At 33.8% G+C, this 20,714-nt stretch overlaps 2 protein-coding genes across 2 annotated transcripts in view; one reads left to right on the plus strand and one right to left on the minus strand.

The window, feature by feature from the left end:
• LOC145318814 (polypyrimidine tract-binding protein 2-like) overlaps positions 1-20,714 on the minus strand; it is a 148,627-nt gene that overhangs the window by 62,053 nt on the left and 65,860 nt on the right. The window lies entirely within an intron of this gene.
• The window catches only part of tho2 (THO complex subunit 2-like protein), a 47,403-nt gene that overhangs the window by 7,390 nt on the left and 19,299 nt on the right, over positions 1-20,714 (plus strand). Inside the window, exons 13-24 of the mRNA XM_080160394.1 lie at positions 769-897; positions 8,921-9,015; positions 9,888-9,965; positions 10,246-10,360; positions 11,253-11,323; positions 11,715-11,760; positions 12,374-12,482; positions 12,929-12,999; positions 13,208-13,334; positions 13,755-13,906; positions 14,374-14,484; positions 14,871-14,984. Coding sequence (XP_080016520.1) covers positions 769-897; positions 8,921-9,015; positions 9,888-9,965; positions 10,246-10,360; positions 11,253-11,323; positions 11,715-11,760; positions 12,374-12,482; positions 12,929-12,999; positions 13,208-13,334; positions 13,755-13,906; positions 14,374-14,484; positions 14,871-14,984 — 1,218 coding nt within the window. The remainder of the gene's footprint in view (positions 1-768; positions 898-8,920; positions 9,016-9,887; positions 9,966-10,245; positions 10,361-11,252; positions 11,324-11,714; positions 11,761-12,373; positions 12,483-12,928; positions 13,000-13,207; positions 13,335-13,754; positions 13,907-14,373; positions 14,485-14,870; positions 14,985-20,714) is intronic.

Genomic DNA, 20,714 nt, shown 5'->3' on the forward strand with positions numbered 1-20,714 from the left:
CATAAGATATAATATTTCAACATCATACGAGGAAAATTCCCTCCAATTATTTAATGAGTCCATAATTCAGTCCTTTATGATTACTTTGTCAACTTTGTTTATTATTGATTTGCATTGTGTTTTTTTGTTCTGTCTACTTTATAACTTAACTAGTGGGTGCGTCTCTAGTATCTAGGGATATTAGAAGGGACATGAAAGTGCAGAAAAATTACTTAAAACCTTACAACGACTTTTTCATAAAAATTAAACAGCCTAAAACCACCCTTGGACCTATAAGAAGCTTCACTCTGAAGGAAAACCATATCGGTTCAGCGGTTAGCGAGATCCTTCGCTACAAACAAAAAAAGCTTACTACTTTATATAATAGGATTAGCGTTAAAAATATTGCCTTAAACCATACCCAGACATTTTTTATAGAAATGAAATAGATTAAAACTATCTTGGGACCCACAAGAAGCTTCACTGTAAAGGAGGACCATATCGGTTCAGCGGTTTTTTTAATCCAAATTATTTTAATCACTTTGCTCCTTTAAGGCATTTTATTTCCAAAAGCTAATCTTCGCTACTTAGTGAGCTTTCAGGAAAAAGGTATTTCAACAAGCAAAATAAACCTAAAATATTATTTGGGGGGTAGATAAAAGGGTCGTCAATTCTACTAAGTGTTGCCCCCAACGACAGCTGAAAATCACATATAGGTTTCGTGATATTTTCCGAATTAATTTTGTTGATGGTATAAGCTGGTTGGCTTTAAGTGAGTTTTGTTTTTAGTTGTCAAGTTGGGACCTAGCAGAGAAAATGTTAGTGACCCTGCCCCGCGAATATTGTATCTCTCAGCCTGGGGTGAGCAGAGCCCTGTGTCAGCTGGTCCACTGTACCCTGGAGCCACTATATGTACAGGTATATAATAATATTTTATCTCTCAGCCTGGGGTGAGCAGAGCCCTGTTCCAGCTGGTCCACTGTACCCTGGAGCCACTATATGTACAGGTATATAATAATATTGTGTCTCTCAGGAGTGAGCACAGCCCTGTGTCAGCTGGTCCACTGTACCCTGGAGCCACTATATGTACAGGTATATAATAATATCTCCCAGGAGTGAACAGAGCCCTGTGTCAGCTGGTCCACTGTACCCTGGAGCCACTATATGTACAGGTATATAATAATATTGGATCTCCCAGGAGTGAGCAGAGCCCTGTGTCAGCTGGTCCACTGTACCCTGGAGCCACTCTATGTACAGGTATATAATAATATTGTATCTCTCAGCCTGGGGTGAGCAGAGCTCTGTGTCAGCTGGTCCACTGTACCCTGTAGCCACTCTATATACAGGTGATTCTATGTAGCGCAGCTACTTTATGTCAAGGGAATGGTAGTTTGATTGCCTGTCCATCCCAGGGATAAGGGATAGGAAACCTGACCGAAAATTAGGTCTCAGCCTCCTTTTTAAAGTGATTAGGCAACTTTTCTTTTTTGCCTATAAAATCAACTAATTTCCTCCAGTTCCTTATTGGTTGTAGGCCAATATCCAATAGCCTGAAACTTGCTTTTAGCATTAACCAATTAATTAATAACAAATCCTTCCGCCAGTTCATTATTGGCTAAAGGGGGGGGGGGGGTTTAATGCAACCATCTCGTAATTAATGTATAAATGGCACTTAGAATTCGAATTTCGATCTCAAATTTTGCATGAGTAATCCTTGGTAGGTCTATTTTCCCTAAATCGAACAAAAAATTGGAAAAGTAACGGCTGGCGGCTCAGGCGTTTAGCCGTTTTTTGCCTATTTTCAGGGCAAATTCATCATTAATTACGTAGGAATCAACTTTTTAAAACATATTTTTGGTTTAATTCATGTTAAATGATAGCAATAACCATTTTTTAAATTTCTAGTACCAGCTGCTAAACGGCTAGAACCGGCTGAAAACGGCTGGGAGCTGCCAAGAGTATGAAGAGTTGATAGGGCATGTGACATGTCTAGGGGTAGGTTTTTATGGTTGCTGAGCTCAAAAATGCTACCAAAAATAGTGGCAGCCCATCCAAATGGCAGCTGGGTAACAGCTGCAGCTCAGCTGGTAGCGGCCAAGAGTAAAATGAGTAGATAGGGGGTTGTAACGTGTCTAATGGTAGGTTTTTATGGGTGCTGAGCTCAAAAATACTACCAAAAATAGTGGCAGCTCAATCATATGGCAGCTGGGTAACGGCCGCTGCTGAGCTGGGAGCGGCCAAGAGTAGAATGTGTAGATAGGGCTAGTGATGTGTCTAGGGGTAGGTTTTTATGGGTGCTAAGCTCAAAAATACTACCAAAAATAGTGGCCGCCCATCCATATGACAGCTGCGTAACAGCTGCAGCTCACCTTGGAGCGGCCAAGAGTAGAATGAGTAGATAGAGCTAGTGACATGTCTAGGGGTAGGTTTTTAGGGGTGCTGAGCTCAAAAATGCTACCAAAAATAGTGGCGGCCCATCCATATGGCAGCTGGGTAACAGCTGCAGCTCAGCTGGGAGTGGACAAGAGTAGAATGAGTAGAGAGGGCTTGTGACGTGTCTAGGGGTAGGTTTTTAGGGGTGCTGAGCTCAATACTACTACAAAAAATAGTAGCCGCCCAACCATATTTCAGCTGGGTAATGGCCGCAGCTCAGCTGGGAGCGGCCAAGAGTAGAATGAGTAGATAGGGCTTTTGATGTGTCTAGGGATAGGTTTTTAGGGGCGCTGAGATCAAAAATACTACCAAAAATAGTTGCCGCCCATCCATATGGCAGCTGGGTAACGACCGCAGCTCACCTTGGAGCGGCCAAGAGTAGAATAAGTAGATAGGACTTGTGATGTGTCTAGGGGTAGGTTTTTCGGAGTGCTGAGCTCAAAATACTACCAAAAATAGTGACGGCCCATCCACATGGCAGTTGGGTAACAGCTACAGCTCAGCTAGGAGGGGCCAATAGTAGAATGAGTAGATGGGGCTTGTGACGTCTCTAGAAGTAGGTTTTTATGGTTGCTTAGCTTAAAAATACTACCAAAAATAGTGGCCGCCCATCCATATGCCAGCTGGGTAACAGCTGCAGCTCAGCTGGGAGCGGCCAAAAGTAGATGAGTAGATAGGGCTTCTGATGTGTCTAGGGGTAGGTTTTAATGAGCGCTGAGCACAAAAATACTACAAAAATTAGTGCCGTCCCTTCTACATATATGGCAGCTGGGTAATGGCCACAGCTCAGCTGTTTTTTGAGTGGAGTTAAACTTCTCCCAATTAACATTTTACCTTTTTTTTCATGGATATATTACTAATAACTCTTTTTAATTACTAGATTTCACTGTTTCAAGAGCTGAAAACTACCAAAAAACGGCTGAGAACAGTTATCAATAGCCAAAAGTATATAGCATGTAACGTGTCTAGGGGTAGGTTTTTATGGGTGTTGAGCTCTAATATACTACCAATAAAAGTTCGGGCCTGTGTATATGGCAGCTGGGTAACAGCTACAGCTGAGCAGCAGCCCTTACCATGCTGCCATGTGGATGGGCTTTTCTATTTTTGGGAGTATTAATTAGCTTGGCACCTATAAAAACTTACACCTCTTTGACACATTACAAGCTATGTCTTAAACGTTTACTTTTATCTGTTGGTAACTGTTCCCAGCCAATTTCAGCCATTTAACAACTAAAACAATACATTGATAAGGTGTTGTTATTAATAATATAAAATGACAATAGTGTATTTATACTGAAAAATTCAATATTTGGTTATCCTTCAATAGTCCCAATAGTCAATGAGTCTTAAATAACGGCTTACTGCTAATCTTAGCTGTTACCCAGCTGCAATATGGATGGGCGGCCACTTTTTTTGGTAGTATTTTTGAGCTCAGCACTCATGAAAACACACCCCTAGACATGTCACAAGCCCTATCTACCCATTCTACTCTTGGCTGCTACTAGCTGAGCTGCAGCTGTTACCCAGCTGCCATATGGATGGGCTGCCACTATTTTTGGTAGCATTTTTGAGCTCAGCAACCATAAAAACCTACCCATAGACATGTCACATGCCCTATCAACTCTTCATACTCTTGGCAGCTCCCAGCCGTTTTCAGCCGGTTCTAGCAGTTTAGCAGCTGGTACTAGAAATTTTAAAAATGGTTATTGCTATCATTTAACATGAATTAAACCAAAAATATGTTTTAAAAAGTTGATTGCTACGTAATTAATGATGAATTTATCCTGAAAATAGGCAAAAAACGGCTGAGCCGCCAGCTGCCAGCCGTTACTTTTTCAATTTTTTGTTCGATTTAGGGAAAAAAGACCTACCAAGGATTACTCATGCAAAATTTGAGATTTAAATTCGAATTCTAAGTGCCATTTATACATTGATTACGAGATGGTTGCATTAAACCCCCCCCCCCCCCCCCCTTAATTCAAGCAAACGTAAATTTCTGCTATTAGAATGACAACAATGGAAATTTTCTGCGATCAAAATGACAACAATATATATGACGTTCAATCACATCAACTAATTATTAAATCTACACATTAATAAATGTTCATATAGCAAAACATAAACAGAGAGATCGTTTTTTGAAAACTAGTAGGATTCAACATTTTATACTTAAGAACAATGCACATAGGGGCAACAAGGGGCAACAATTCACCACCCCCAAATCTATGAGTATTATCATACCCAATGTACATCAGATTTTAAAGGAATCATAAAAATACGCTTTTTAAGTAAGCATTCTAATGCATGGAAGTCAAGAAATGCAAAAATTTTCTTACAGAAAAAGGCATACTTTTTGTGTTTCACCAACAATTTTAAAAGTATTATAAAATCTCTTAGAATTGACGTAATTAGACAAAATAACTTCTGATGAGTCATGCATTACATATATTTTGACAGTATAAAAGAAAAAAACACAAATTGAAGAAATTAGTCCTAAATAATTATAGTTGAAGTCAAGATTTTAGTTTATTTTTGTTTGTTTTTTAATCAACATTTAAGTAGACAGTAAGAGAAAACATGTTTTCGCCGGGTGTCGCCGGCTAAAAAAACGATATTTGATTACCCAAAGACATATTTTAATCGCCAGTACTGGTTTCATTTACCCCCCCGCGCCCCCGTAGGGGTTTTTAGCGTGTTTTCTGAGGCTGGGTGCACGAAAACTTTGTTAGGAAAATCTTTTAAATGCGCTTTTAAAGTCAAAATGAAAGATGTAATACATATAGATAAAAGACGCAAAAACATAGTTATAAGAAATATTTATTTGATTAGACTTTGAATTAATATTTTCAAGTTTTATTGCACTAAATGATGGAGACGGGAGGAAGGGGGGGGGGGGAGCTAAACCTAAATCTAAACCTTTTTATGTTTGATGTTTTAATGTAACTGAATAATCGTTTCTATAGATTATTACAAATATCAGGGATCTAAAGGGATAAGACAAAGGTCAATAAATTGTTGTACATCCCCAATGATAATACACAAAATTACCCCTTGTGTAGATTAAAGTTAGTAGTTAAAACGTTTGAACACACAACTGTAAAACTTTGGGGACTAGTGTTATAAACAGCCCAATGTCCCCTACCTCACTGCGGAAAGGTAGTTAATATGCAAATAACGTGAGGTTCTTATAATCATTCTAAATTGGAATTAGCTAGTAGTCTATCTGTCTGTATATTGGTAATGCTTTGATTTTAAATTATGTAGTTACATGGTATTCATGTTTAACCTCAGCAGTTTTATTTAGAAAGGGAGGGGACTGTTAATTACACTAGTCCCCAAACTTCAAAGTTTTATAATAACGTTTTTATATTCGTTAGCATAAGAACTTCAGGAAATTTAATTGATTTTTTATTGGTTGGTTCATTAAGATGAGTGTCAAAACTTTTCAACCACTAATTGTCATCTACAGACAAATAATTTTGTAATATAATTAATTAAATATGTATTTATTAAATATGTATCAATATTGGGGATGTACATGTTAATCGGTTATTGTTTTGTTCCTTAGATCCCTAGGTGTTAATATATAATACAAAGTAGCTTGATTTCTGTTTGTCTGTCCGCCCATCCCTTAAGATCTCGCTAACCACTAAATTGATTGAATTCTACTCTTCAGGGAATATATCTACTGGTCCTGTGGTTGTTTAAAGCTCTTTTTCAAAAATAAAAACCCCCAAATTTTTTTTCATATTTCTATAATTAGGGTCGGTCCGTCCGTACGTCTGGTACAGTTAGCTCTTTTACTTAACTTAAACAGGCTAGAATTGTCCTATCGATCTCAAACTTTTCATGCTGATTTCTACAACAGTTAGGTACAACTTAGAAAGCACAGCAACTCTATAATCGTTACCAGAAAGTCCGTACATCCATTTATAACAAGCTGATTTTTACTTTTTTGACAACAAATAATTGTTTTGAATGTTAAAAATATCCTATTCATCTGATTTTTTTAATACTGATTCTTATTTCAATAAGGTGTAATGTTATAAGCGAAGCATCTCTATAATCAAGTCCTAAAAACGTCAGTATGTCCTCAAACAGTAACATGTATTTAATCAGTTTTAATTACAATTTTGTATAGACATGCATTAATATTCAGTTCTGACACTTCACAAGTGTTAATGTTCGTTTGTCCTTCCATTTCAGAGCTTTGCTTCTTTCATTGATGTTGTCATCCTTGTTTAATTACCTCTTGGGGCAAATCCCCTAGAGGCTAGGGGCGAAGCCGCTAGTATACATATAAACAGTAAACAAGAATCATAATATCATTATAAATATAGATATTAGTTAATAAAAATTTATGTTAATCATGCCCACATTTATAATGGATTTATTAAACATAAAAATAAAGTGAAACTTGTAGCTTGCTAAAATAAGGATCCCCATCCACCCCCATTTACACCATACCCTCCCCTCCTACTGAAATGAATTCCATGGCCCCAAATTTGACACTTTGAACACTAAAATCGGACTACAATTGACATAGTTATACTTTAAAGGGCCCAAAAAGCTAGTGATAGGGTAGCTGCGCTACTAAAAAATTCTCATATTGCTCTGATAACCAAAACCTCTAATTAGACATTTTAAACACGAAATTCAAGATAGTTGATGGATAGATAGATGGATAGATAGATGAATAGATAGATGAATAGATATATGGATAGATAGATGGATAAGTAAATGGATAATCAGATGGATAGATGGATAGATAGATAGAGGGATAGATTGATGGATGGATAAATTGATAGTTAATGGATAAAGAGATGAATAGTTGATGGATAGATAGATGGATCGATATATAGATGGATAGACAGATGGATAGATAGATGGATAGATAGATGGATAGATAGATGGATAGATAGATGGATAGATAGATGGATAGATAGATGGATAGATAGATGGATAGATAGATGGATAGATAGATGGATAGATAGATGGATAGATAGATGGATAGATAGATGGATAGATAGATGGATAGATAGATGGATAGATAGATGGATAGATAGATGGATAGATAGATGGATAGATAGATGGATAGATAGATGGATAGATAGATGGATAGATAGATGGATAGATAGATGGATAGATAGATGGATAGATAGATGGATAGATAGATGGATAGATAGATGGATAGATAGATGGATAGATAGATGGATAGATAGATGGATAGATAGATGGATAGATAGATGGATAGATAGATGGATAGATAGATGGATTGATAGATGGATAGATAGATGGATAGATATATGGATAGATATATGGATAGATAGATGTATAGATTGATGGATAGATAGATAGGGTAAGGGGGGGCTATTTTCGGGAGGGGTTAATCTGGTAATTTTCTATCTACCTTCATAAAATGACCTTTATCTCCATGTTCCTTTCAAATGACAGAAAAAAAACATAAAAGCAAATTTGTTTGTTGTTAAATTACCTACAAAAATGTAGATGAACTTTAAGGGTACTAAATAATTAAATCCCCTTTTTGGTTGATTTGCCCCAATGTGCAATGTGAAAAACTCATGTCTTTAGACAATTTAAAAGTTAGGTATGTTTCATGTGGAATTGATAACACACCTAAATGATTACAAATACAAAACTAGTTCAATATGTAAATAAAAGTGTACTGTGTTTTGTAAAAAAAAAATTTCATTAATTTTGGTAAAAATTATTGCACACTTAATAGAACTTTTCTGTTAATTTTTAACGTAAAATTAATTTTTAAAAAATTCTTAATTTATATGTATGCTATGGAACAATTAGTTGATAGAATGTTACCCATGTACTTATTCAATTCTACTTAATTTATGTATTAAAGCTGGGGGGCTAAAGCGGTGTTTATTTCTATATACAAATTTTGGGGTGAAGTAGATCCCCCCTTAAAATGTTTTAAAGTACTCAGATTTAACCATCTCAAAAAAACTTTTTTTTAAATGGGGGGGGGGGGGTTGGCGAAGTAATGACCATCTTAACGGGATTCTACTTAAAGCCACTAACATATTGGTTCTTTGAAAAGTTTTTATTACATTCTATGCTAGGTGGAATCAACTACCTGAATTCTATTCTATACTTTTTTTCTTTGCATTCATATAATAGCTATTTCATCATTGTTCATAGTTTTAAAATCTAACTACTGCGTCATCCCGAAACTGGTTTATTAGGCCTAGTTGGAAAATAGGCCTGGAATAATATTTTCTTACGTTTCCCATCCCTTATCCCTGGTCCATCCTTCCGACACTTTCCCTAAAAGTGCTCCTGTTGAGTAAATTATGAAAAATTGAGGTGCGGGTACTTTTTAATTTGTTTACTAATATATAGGGCTAGGTCATGTTAAGGTTAAATTCTTTTTATATACATTTATTTCTGATTTTTTTTATTACTAAGTTGCTTTTTAATTATATTGTATAATAGTATTGTTAATAAGAGTTTTATAGAAATATTTTTTCAGTACAACGGACTAACCAGCCGAGTAAAGATGCGGAAGTATGAACATCTGCCCGCCGCTGTCCATCCGCCGCTTGCGAATACGCTCAAGGAACTGCGGTAAGATTTTTTTTTTAGATTGTGAAACTGTTCTATAAGTCTAAAGATTCGTTTGTTAGGTTATCTATAGAGAACTTGTGATGGTTAATATAAATATCCTATTATATAAAAATGTAAAGGTTTTTTCTCTGAATTTTAAGATTTTCCATAACTACAGAAATAAGTTCTCCCCAATAGTCAAGCTTATAAGTCTTTTTAGGATGGTTTTTAGGTTTAAGTCTGTGGATGTTAGGGGCACATTTGCTAGTAACAAATATATTGTTTTGTATTATAATAAGACATTTAAATTCTATATGAATAATAATAGTTAAAAAATTTAAAATTATTCGAGATTAAAGATATTAAATCAATATTGTATTTCTATCATTTTTATAATTCAGAAATATAATTTTTATTAGTTAGATAAATTTTCCCATTATAAAAAATCGATAAATTAAAACTTAGCTACTATAAAACAATTGCATGTCTATCTGTCCATTAGACGGCTTGACTCTCAATATCTCAACCACGTCAATATTCTTTCTTAAAAGTTACCTTCTACATACTTTAAAATACCTTTAATAATGAAAATATTTTGTTTGTGACTTATATAGATTACATTTACTGAAAAAAGTGAACTGTTTAATTTTATTGATAATGTAGTACAGTTAAGAGTTCTTTTTAAAGAAAATTAATTACTTGTTAAAATTTCTTTTGCAAACTTGTTTAAGTTTGGGAGATTTTTTTATTCACGTATATCTGTATAGCCTCTAACCACCCTGATACATTTACAAAGCTTTTCTAAAAAGAACAACCCATTCGAATCAGCCATGTCTAAGATCTTAAGCTTCAAACAACCTTACATCTTTATATAATAGAATATTCTTTTTCAGGACCATTGTATATCCAATGTTGAAGGCCTTAGGCCCATACGCTCATAGAGATCCAACCCTTCTATACAGAATTTTAAGGTAAACATTTTATACATACCAGGGAGTGAGGGAGTGTTGTTTATTTCACTAGTCCCAAAAGTTTATAATAACGTTTTATAATTTGTTGGTTTTACAACTTTGGGGACTTTTGATAGGTTGGTTTATTAAGTTGAGTGTCCAAACGTTTCAACTTTTAATTTTAATCTACAAAAGGGGTAATTTTGTATATCATCATTGGTCTTTTCCCGTTAGATCCCTGCAAATATGTGTATTGTGTATATACTTAAGTAACTATTTTATCATTCTGTTATTATTTTAGAATTCTGAAGTCTGGACTCGGAGTTTCAAGTCTGAGTAGTCTAGAATCAGATCCAAAAATGACAGATTTACACAACAATGATCTATACTATGATGCTATGACTCTACTCAATGAGGTAAAATCTTTATTGCACCTTTTTAGAACGGCATTTAGTGTTTACTTCTTCCACCAATTCAAAAACATTTCAATGCTTTCTCATTATTTCTATGGCCTCTGGGACTTCTTAAATGATGGTCGCCAAAAAGATCCGAAAATGACAGATTTACACAACAATGATCTTTACTATGATGCTATGACTCTACTCAATGAGGTAATATTTCTCTTTTGAACAATTGTATCGAGTATTTTTTTTTCTTCTAATCAAGGACGTCTAAAATGGGAAAGGGATTAAAAGGGGTAATACTAATACCCCTCAACAAAAAAATGGGACGTCATGATCGAAAGCCTTTAGTTTTTACAAATAAGGAATTCTTTGGTATGTGTCAGAATTTGGTTTAACTCCCCCCCCCCCACAAAAAAAGGAAAAACATATAGCAGTGGTAAATTTCCCCTGCAGTTAATATTACCTTCAGGATAAAAAAAGATTTGGTGGTAAAGAATAAAATTTTTTTAGGCATCCATCCCCTACACTCGAATTAATATAACGATAAGTATAGGCAGATAACGTTTTAAAAAACGCTAACACTACAAAAGGAGAATATTTGCAAAAAAATTACATAAGATAATTTAAGAAGTTGGATCAAGAAAAGGGAAGTGTAGTCAAGGGATATTGGGATATTTATTACATTAGTCCCTATACAGTCTTATAATAATAACGTTTTCTTATTTGCATGCTTAACTTTTTATAAAATTTTTATTGGTTGATTAACTTAATTGAGTGTCCAAAAGTAATTGTAATCTAAAGGTTTAATTTTTGTATCATAATCATTGGGGATGAAGTATGAAAATCAATTTATCGGCCAATGTCTTATCCCTTTAGATCCTTAAATAACTGCCGTTAATTCTAGGTGATATTTCCAAGTTTATCATTGATGACGTCCAACTGTTGTCTAGCTGAAGAAGTTTGGTCCCTTCTAAGGTAAATAAATTTCCATCCAGTTATATAAGACGTCTTTTAGTACATATAATAATAAAAAGGTATAGGTAAACATTTTAGTTCATTTATATTCCTTTTACATTATTTGCATTTTGATCCTTATTTCTGTTAGTCAAGAATCCGTATGATTAAGTAAAAGGATCTTTGTCTGTCTGTTTGCTTGTACAGAAGGATCTCGCTAACCGCCAAACCAATATAGATATCCTTACAGTGTAGCTTTTCATAGGTTCTTAAAGGTTTAAAGCTATTTTGGGGGAGGGTACCAAATAAATCGCAAAAAAACGTCATCTAGCGGCCAAAAATTTTTTTTGGTAAACAAATGATCTTAACATAGCAGCTAGTAATCATTATTGAGACAAAATTACTTTTCTAGGCATGTACCCTATGAACACAGATACAGACTGTATGATAGTTGGAAGGTAGCATTTTTATGTAGAAGAGCAATAACTTTATTAATGAGGGTATGTCCGTCCGTTCCTCCCAGCTTAAACCAACAACGAAATTAAATCAGAAAAAATCACGAAACCTATACGCGGTTTTAGCTGTCGTGGATGGGGGGGGGGGGGAATTAACAACATTTTATCTGCCTTTTAAATATTATTTCAGATTTTTTTCGCTTGTTGCGTTCCTTCCCTTTGGTTTATAACACTTTTCTTTTTAAAAATGGCTTTGGTTTGAAATTTTTAGTTTGATTGATGTTATTTCGAGCTTTCAATCATATTTATGATCCGAAGGACCTCTAAAACAGTTTTCTCTAAAATATTTGTCCGTAAATAAGGCTTATCTTTACCGTTTCTTGTTTCATTTTGAAATTTTTGTTAATAAGACTAGGTATAAGTATTGGATTTTCTGTCGTTTGATGAAATTTTGAAGCTTATACATGTAGGGTTTTTTTATTTCAAAGGGCTACAGTTTTATTAATACCAATGTTATTAGAATGAGACCATGGACTGGACTCTCAGCCCTTGTTGATCCGCGCCAAGGGTACAGCCCTCGAGTCTGCCAAGAGAATATTATTATTATTATTATTAGAATGAAACCATGGACTCTCAGCCCTTGTTGATCCGCGCCAAGGGTACGGCTCTGGAGTCTGTCAAGAGAATCATCAAGAAGATGGCTAAAGAGAATGTGAAACATACAGGTAGGATTCATAATTTAAAGGATTTGGGACACATTATCGCGTATTTTTTTGTAAACGTGAGACTTTAAAATAGGAGTAAAACTAATAAAATGTCAACTTTATTAGAAAATAATAAGTTTGTCTTGAAAGATTTAAATTTGTGTAGGTATGAAAGCGAGAAAATACTAACAAAAATGGCGTATTACCGTTTTCTCTGGCGTTTTCCGCCGTTTCCTCACAGCACCAAATTGTACCATATTAATTAAAGCAAATGCAAAGCCAAATGTGAGAGATCTACTCCTGTTTTAAAGTCTTAAAACACACACTTTAACGGAAAATACTTAAAAATCTTATATCACTTCACTTTCAGATACCTTGTATCTCATTATTTTTTCAATTATTCTATTTATTTTACTAGCGGTAGGACTTAAGGAAATAAAAATAAAATAAAATATGATTTTTAACAGGTCGACAGTTAGGGAAGCTAAGCCATAGCACACCAGGCCTTATTTTCCAATATGTTTGCTCACAAGTTCAGGTTAGTGCATTTTTATGCCTTTTCAATAGATTTACATTATTTCACTTAAATAATCTTATTGGTTGACTATAACTGACTCTATCCAGTATTTGATTAATCTTTCATTTCCATTAATCCTTTTCTGATTTTTTTTAATACCTACGCAGTTTTCATAATGAAGCAATGAAAGATAAATCTAAACAGTATACAACTCTATGTTATGTTATAGGTTGCTGATAATTTAATCAGCCCAATTGTTGACTCTATGAAGTATATGACCAACCTTTCATTTGATGTCCTTGGATTCTGTATCATTGAGAGCCTGGCGGACCCAGAGAAGAACAGAACTAAGACAGGTATGATCTGAAATTATCGGTGGAAAAGTTTGTTTTTAGGTATCATTTTGTACAACCGATTAAAGATTTATTTAAAATTACCATATTTTTGAGAGTTCATATTAATTTGACTTTGGGGCTGATATGATTTTTAGTCCAATTATCCTTCCCTGCCTGCTTAACATCCATCCCTAAACTGTCATCATTCAAGAAAAGAGTTGGTGAATATTTAGCCAACCAAAACTGATGACTGCTGACCAGTAAACCTTTTATTATAGCCCTATGTTTGGGCTCTCCAAGAGTATTATCAACATAGACATCCAAGGAATGGAGTATGGAGACTCGGAGAGGTTTTTATCCCCCTCAAACTTAAAAATTCTTTATTTACCCCTCTCAAAAAATAGGCTTGGACGTCCTTGCATTTATATATTTTATCCTTAGACGGCACCTCCATCTCCATGTGGCTGAACAATCTGGCCATGTTTTGTGGCTCCGTGTACAAGAAGTACAACATTGAGTTGACTGGGCTGCTGCAGTATGTCGCCAACCAGCTCAAGGCCAAGAACAGCTTGGATCTGTTGATTGTTAAAGAGGTAAGTCATATACTAATATATTAAGCAGTAAAAAGCATACATAAGCAGAAAAAATTATAATCAGAAATACAAATTCTAGTCTTCGCCACCACAGGATCAAGCCTGGGATAATGTCATTATCATTATCAAGGGAATCGTCCTATGTTCATAATTCTTTCTTCATTGGTTTTATTTATGATAATAATGTCATTAGTTTTGATGAATTTTGAAACTTTTACCATTGGCATTATACTATTTATGTGAAGCTACTCTAATATAAGGCCTGTACTAACATATGTAGATGACTCTAGCGTAAAATAACCTTAACTTCATAGGTTGTTGGTTTATAGAATGTTTATCTGTGCTTTACTGATAATGTCTACCTAACAAAAATATTTTTTTACCTTTTTATTCTTATTGATAAAATCTTTGCTAGCTTAACTAGCTGCGCTACTTACTGGATTTTGGACATAACTTTCTCCCTTTAGGTTGTAAATAAGATGGGCGGCATAGAAGCAGTTGAGGAAATGACAGCTGAGCAGCTGGAGGCTTTCTCTGGCGGTGAGCTGCTCAGACAAGAGGCTGGAAACTTCAATCAGGTTGGTAGATGCATTTTTAAACCAGAGGTCTAAAGGGATATGACAATTACACAAAATTACCCCTTCTAAGATAATTAGTGGTCGAAACGTTTGGAGACTCAACTTAATGAACTAACCAATCAATTCAACATAAGTCCCCAAAGTTGTAAAGCCAACGGATAAGAAAACGTTATTATAAAACTTCAAGGACAAGTGTAATAAAAAGATAAACAGATAGATAAATACAAAGATGAATGAATAGACCTATAATCAGATGGTTAGATTTTTATAATCTTAAATGTACAGAAACAATTAAAGACAAACCTAAACATGCCATTTTTTGGCCAATACATTCCTTATTTGTATTACTTTATAATTGTAGATTTATAATGATAATCTCAAACTAGGTGAAGAACACAAGAAAGTCAAGTCAAAGACTGAAAGAATGTCTTATGGAGATGAATCTGGCTGTACCCCTTGTCCTGCTCATGGCTCAACAGGGTAGCTGTGTAGTTTACCAGGTAATTTTCCCACGCTTGCCAATATGTTCCCACGGTTCACTACATGTTGTCATTGTTCTTCTCATGGCTTAACAGGTCAGCTGTGTAGTTTACCAGGTAATTTTCCCACGCTTGCTACTATTTTCTCACGTTTTTTTCTATGTTTCCACGGCTCACAAAATGTTCTATAGTGCTCCTTGTCCTTCTCATGGCATAACAGGGCAGTTGTGTAGTTAACCAGTTAATTTTCTCACGCTTATCACTATTTCCCTATGGCAAACTTCATTTTCTTACTCTCACTACTGTTTTCTCACGGCTCACTACATGTTCTATGTGTCCCTTGTCCTTCTCATGGCTCAACAGGGTAGCTGTGTAGTTTACCAGGTAATTTTTCCACGCTTGCCAATATTTTCCCACGGTTCACTACGTGTTGCCATTGTTCTTCTCATAGCTTATCAGGTCAGCTGTGTAGTTTACCAGGTAATTTTCCCATGCTTGCTTATAATTTCCCACGGTTAACTTCATTTTCCACGCTAACTACTTTTTTTCAAATGTTCCATGTAGCCATTGTTCTTTTCATGGCTCAACAAACTAATACTAATATTTTGTCACAAATAATTACATTATTCCCAGAGAGAAGGCAATGGCCGATAAATTGATGTGTACATCCACAATAATAATACACATGATTAACCCTCTTGTAGTATAAAATTAGTGTTTGAAACGTTGAACACTCAACTCAATGAGCCAACCTATCAAAAGGGATAGTTCCACGAAGTGTTTTTAAAGAGTTAAGGTACTTAGAGTAGTGAAATTTTATATGTCTTAGTAGAATATATTAGGCATTGGATAGATATGATTATGTGTTAAAGAATTTTTAACATTGACCTGACCGAACTTTTTTTATTTGACAATATCTAAAAAAGTTAGTGATTTGCCACATAAATTACATGAGAATGGTCTATTTTTTTCCTAATATGTATAGCCAAAATACCAGTATTAGAGAATGAATTGCCGCATATTTCACAAGAGTTATAAAAAATTGAACAGGGGTTCCCCTTGGGGCAAGTTACTTAAAGAACATAAAAAATAACGTCCGGTTCTTCATAGGGCAGGTTTTCTATAGATACAGACTATTTTAAAAATTAAGAAAACCGTCCGGTTTACTTACGATTTACACATTATCTCACGCGGAAATACAAACTAACCATATCATATATAAACTGCGAACCAAAAAAATAGGCAAATCCGAATTTTCAGAATGGCAGCTTCATTATTCATTTGAGACGAATTTACTGTAAATATGATATGTAGATGCATCTTTTTGTTACAAGTTTCCACCGTTGATTTTTCATTAATCAGCACCAATGAAGCACAAGATCTCAAAAACAGCATTTTTGTGAACCATAAAGATATGCAAATCCAAAACAAATCAATGGAAAAACGATTTTTTTGCACTTTTCTTCTGTTTTTAATATTGATTTTGATAAATTAACAATTTTTTAAGGGATTTATGCATAAATTATTATGAAATGTAGTATAAGGTAGAAATTAATGATTTTTTAAAATAAGAAATATTAGAAAAAAAGAAATTCAACCCCTATCACTTTAAAGGTCAGCTGCTGACCTCCAGTTTAATGGATGTAACCTAATACATGTTAAAGATAAAAATTCCCCTGAAAAGTATACAAAAATGCTTTTTAATGTGTTAAAAAAAAAACATTTCAAAATCCTGATTTTGAGGATGATGTCCTTTCAGATGCTCCTATTGGTGATGATGGTGAGCCAAATGTTATCTAAGTACATGCCCATTACAATAACTTGTCTATCAACCTATGTACCATTTTTTGTAGTCATAGCAATCTCCAATGGAGCCTGATGACAAGAAATATAAACATCTTCTAAAAACGACAGTATTTACCTTATGCATTGGAGTAATTAAAATTGCATTTTTTTTCTTTTTTAATACTGCTTTGCTAGAGGCTGCTATGTATACAAAAATTGGACCATAGTTCAATATATAAGTTTTTTTATCATGGTCATGCACTTTGATAACATTTGGCTCACAATCACTACCCATAGGAGCATCTTAAAGGCCATCATCCTTAAAATCAAGATTTTAAAATGGATTTTTTCAACACATTAAAAATCATTTTTGTATACTTTTGGGAGTAATTATTATTTTTAATATGTACTTAGCTTCATCCATAAGACTGGAGGTCAGCAACTGTCCTCTAAAGTGATAGGGGTCGAATTTCTTTTTTTCTAATATTTCTTATTTTTAAAAATCATTAATTTCTACCTTATACTACATTTCATAATAATTAATGCATAAATCCCTTAAAAAATTGTTAATTTATCAGAATCAATCTTTAAAACAGGAGAAAAGTGCAAAAAAATCATTTTTCCATTGATTTGTTTTGGATTTGCATATCTTTTTGGTTTACCAGTTTTTACCCAAAATGCTGTTTTTGAGATCATGTGCTTCATTGGTGCTGATTAATAAAAAATTAACGATGGAAACTTGTAACCAAAAGATGCATCTACATTTTATATTTACAATAAAATCATCCTAAATGAATATTAAAGCTGCTATTCTGCAAATTCAGATTTGCCTATTTTTTTGGTTCGCAGTTTATATATAAAATAGACCATTCTCGTGTAATTTATGTGGCAAATCACTAACTTTTTTGTATATTGTCAAATAAAAAAAGGTTGGTCAGGTCAATGTTAAAATTCTTTATCACATAATCATATCTATGGAATGCCTAATATATTCTACTAAGACATATAAAAGGTCACTACTCTAAGTACTATACTGTAAATTTTATTGGTCATTCTTTGTCATGTGTATTTTGTTGTATAAAAAGTTTAAAGTTCTATTAACTAGTAAATGCTATCTAAAGTTGTATTTTGACAAAAAAGTTTTCGCCATATATAACATGTAATGAAGATTAAAATAAAAATGAAAAACTCATTTTTTGAGGAAAATCCCTGGTCAAATCTTTTAATTTTAATCAATAACTTTATATTATGCATTACTACGTTATTTAAAGGGACTGTGAACGAAAATTTTTCTCATCTTAATATCAAATCTTAACATTATCTCATTCATAATATCTAACAGATAGAGCAAAACGCGCTTTTGTTTGCTTAAAAAACGGCTTTTTCCGACGATTTTTATAAGGTACGGGGAAAGGAAGAAATTTTCCGTATTATATAAAATGTGCATTAAATTGCTTTTTTCTCCCATTATAGCTAAAATTAAACTTTTTCACATAGTTCTAGATTTTTCCTAACAGTTAAGCTGACTTTTAACATAATCCTTGCTTTAATCCAATGTATAGTTACTTAGAAATTGATAAAATAAGCATTATTTTTTTATTGAAAACCAAATACAATAACAAAGCCAGAAACAGGTTTTTTATTTGTATCCAATTAACTTTAAATGGCCCATCTCTCGCCCACCTTTAATTACAAATTTGTAAATAATAAAGACGCAATATTTCTTTATAAACAGTCTGATAAAAGTGTAAACTAATTCTCCAAAGTGGGTTATTTATTGTTCAACACAATAAAAAAGGATATTATTATTTTATATAACCTATGAGATTCAACCCTTTGTAGACAGTGAGGTATTTTTTTGTCAATAATACGAATTTAAAATATGTCTTTATTACCTAATTACTACGTTATAAAAAAACGAATTGGCAATTTTTTAGCATAAAATAAATCCTTAACAGTAAGTAAATTGTTTCAACTATATACAGGGTGACCACTATGTACGTTATGTTCAATATGTTCATATTGAACACCACTTTTAGGGTTTTTGGTACGTTTTTGTTCGTTATTGATTTTTGTGTACAATATGAACATTTCAGCATACGTTATTGTACATTTTTCTGTAATGTATGATTAGTATTAGTAATCATTAATGTATTTGTATTTCATAAAAACTTCGCGCGCCATTTTACCAATTTATCCTGGGATTTATGACGTCATAGTGAAGCTTCCATAAAATAAAAAAACTCATCTTAATCAAGCATTTCAGTAAATAGAAAAAAAATTCCTCTAAACCAATTACAAACCTTATCAGGACATAGCGAAGTTAAACTTTAAAAGATGTTTAAATGATATTTGTGCATCAGTTAGCAAGATAATTTTAAGTTGATATTTATGTTTTCTTGTACTTATAGGAATGAGATACTACTTTCTATAATACAAAGTAGAACGATGTCTGTCTATCTATCCGTTTTTCTTTTAAGCTTAAGATCTCAGTAACCGCTGAACCAATTGGGTTCTACTCTTCAGGTAATATACCTACTGGTCCTGTTGTGGTTTTAGGCAAAGAATCCCCCCCCTCCAAAAAAATTTCTTTTTCTTTTTGTAAAATATAACAAGTAAGTGAGGCTGGGAAACTCCCTTTAAAAAAAAAACTTTACAATACCTCTTTTGGCGATGCCCCTAGAGACTAGGGGCGAAGATGCTGGAATATTTAATCGTACTTAAATAAATGAATATAAACCTCATTATTAGTTGGTACCATTTACATGATTAAATTGGGGTAAATTTGTTTAGGGGAGGTAATTAAGGGGGGGTAGTTAACACCCAAAACAGATTTCAGGGGGGGTAGAAAAAAAAGTTTTTAAAAAATTGGGGGGGAGGAAAATTTTTTTGGGGGGGGGGCGGGGTAGTCGAACTTTCCTTTTATGATTTCAGTTTTAAAAAGAAATTTTTTTTAGGGAGGGGATTTTTAATTTTTTGGGGTAGGGGTTGGGGGTGTCCCATCCCCCAAGAAAATAGCTTAAAACCATCCCAGGACAAGTAGGTATATTCCCTGAAGAGTAGAGCCCAATCGGTTCAGTGGTTACTGAGATCTTTAGCTTCAGACGGACAGACAGACATCGTTCAACTTTGTATTATAGATGTATATGTGTTTTATGGTACGTTATTGTACGTTATTTTTTCAAAAAATGTACGTTATTGTGTTCATTGTAATTTTTTTGTAGTACGTTATTTTCAATATTAATATCAAAAAGGCAGTGGTCGCCCTGTATATATGACAAGTTAAATATCCCTACAAACATTATAAGAAACAAAAACGTTCAGATTTTCCCTGTTTTTTCCTTTTTCCCTCTCAAAATACCATAAAATCAAGGCATTATTTCTGGCTATTTTTGTGAATAGGACATTTTTGGTTGATCAGTGTAGTGAAATGTGCTTAGTAAATGTTAAGATTTGATAATCAGATGAGAAATATTTACGTTCACACTCCCTTTAAAATAGAAAAACCATACAGTTCACTATTTCTTTTAAAATGCACTTCGTGGTACTATCCCTTTACTCGAAAAAGTTGTTAAGTCAACGAATAAGAAAACGTTATTATAAAACTTTTGGGACTAGTATAATAAACAGCCCATTGTCCCCTCTTTCACTACATTTTCCATGCTTACTACTATTTGCCACATTCATTATTAATTTCCCACGCTAACTACTATTTTCCCAGGCTTTTAAAAAAAAACTTTAATAGTTATTTCTCGCATCGTATTATAAACGGCTTTACGCGGATATAGAATGTACAATTATAAGATTAAAACCAGTTTTTTTAGCCGATGCCTTCGGCACCTCGGGGCAAAAAAATTGTACATTTTTATATTCGTATAAAGCTGGATATAATACGACATAGTTTTTTCATATGGATGAGTACCGGTTCCTATCCACCGGATTCGAATGAATACGAGGAAAATATTT

The sequence above is a fragment of the Acartia tonsa genome, chromosome 5 (genome assembly GCF_053477335.1).
Source record: "Acartia tonsa isolate MP-2025a chromosome 5, ASM5347733v1, whole genome shotgun sequence".
In the NCBI taxonomy this organism is placed as follows: domain Eukaryota; kingdom Metazoa; phylum Arthropoda; class Copepoda; order Calanoida; family Acartiidae; genus Acartia; species Acartia tonsa.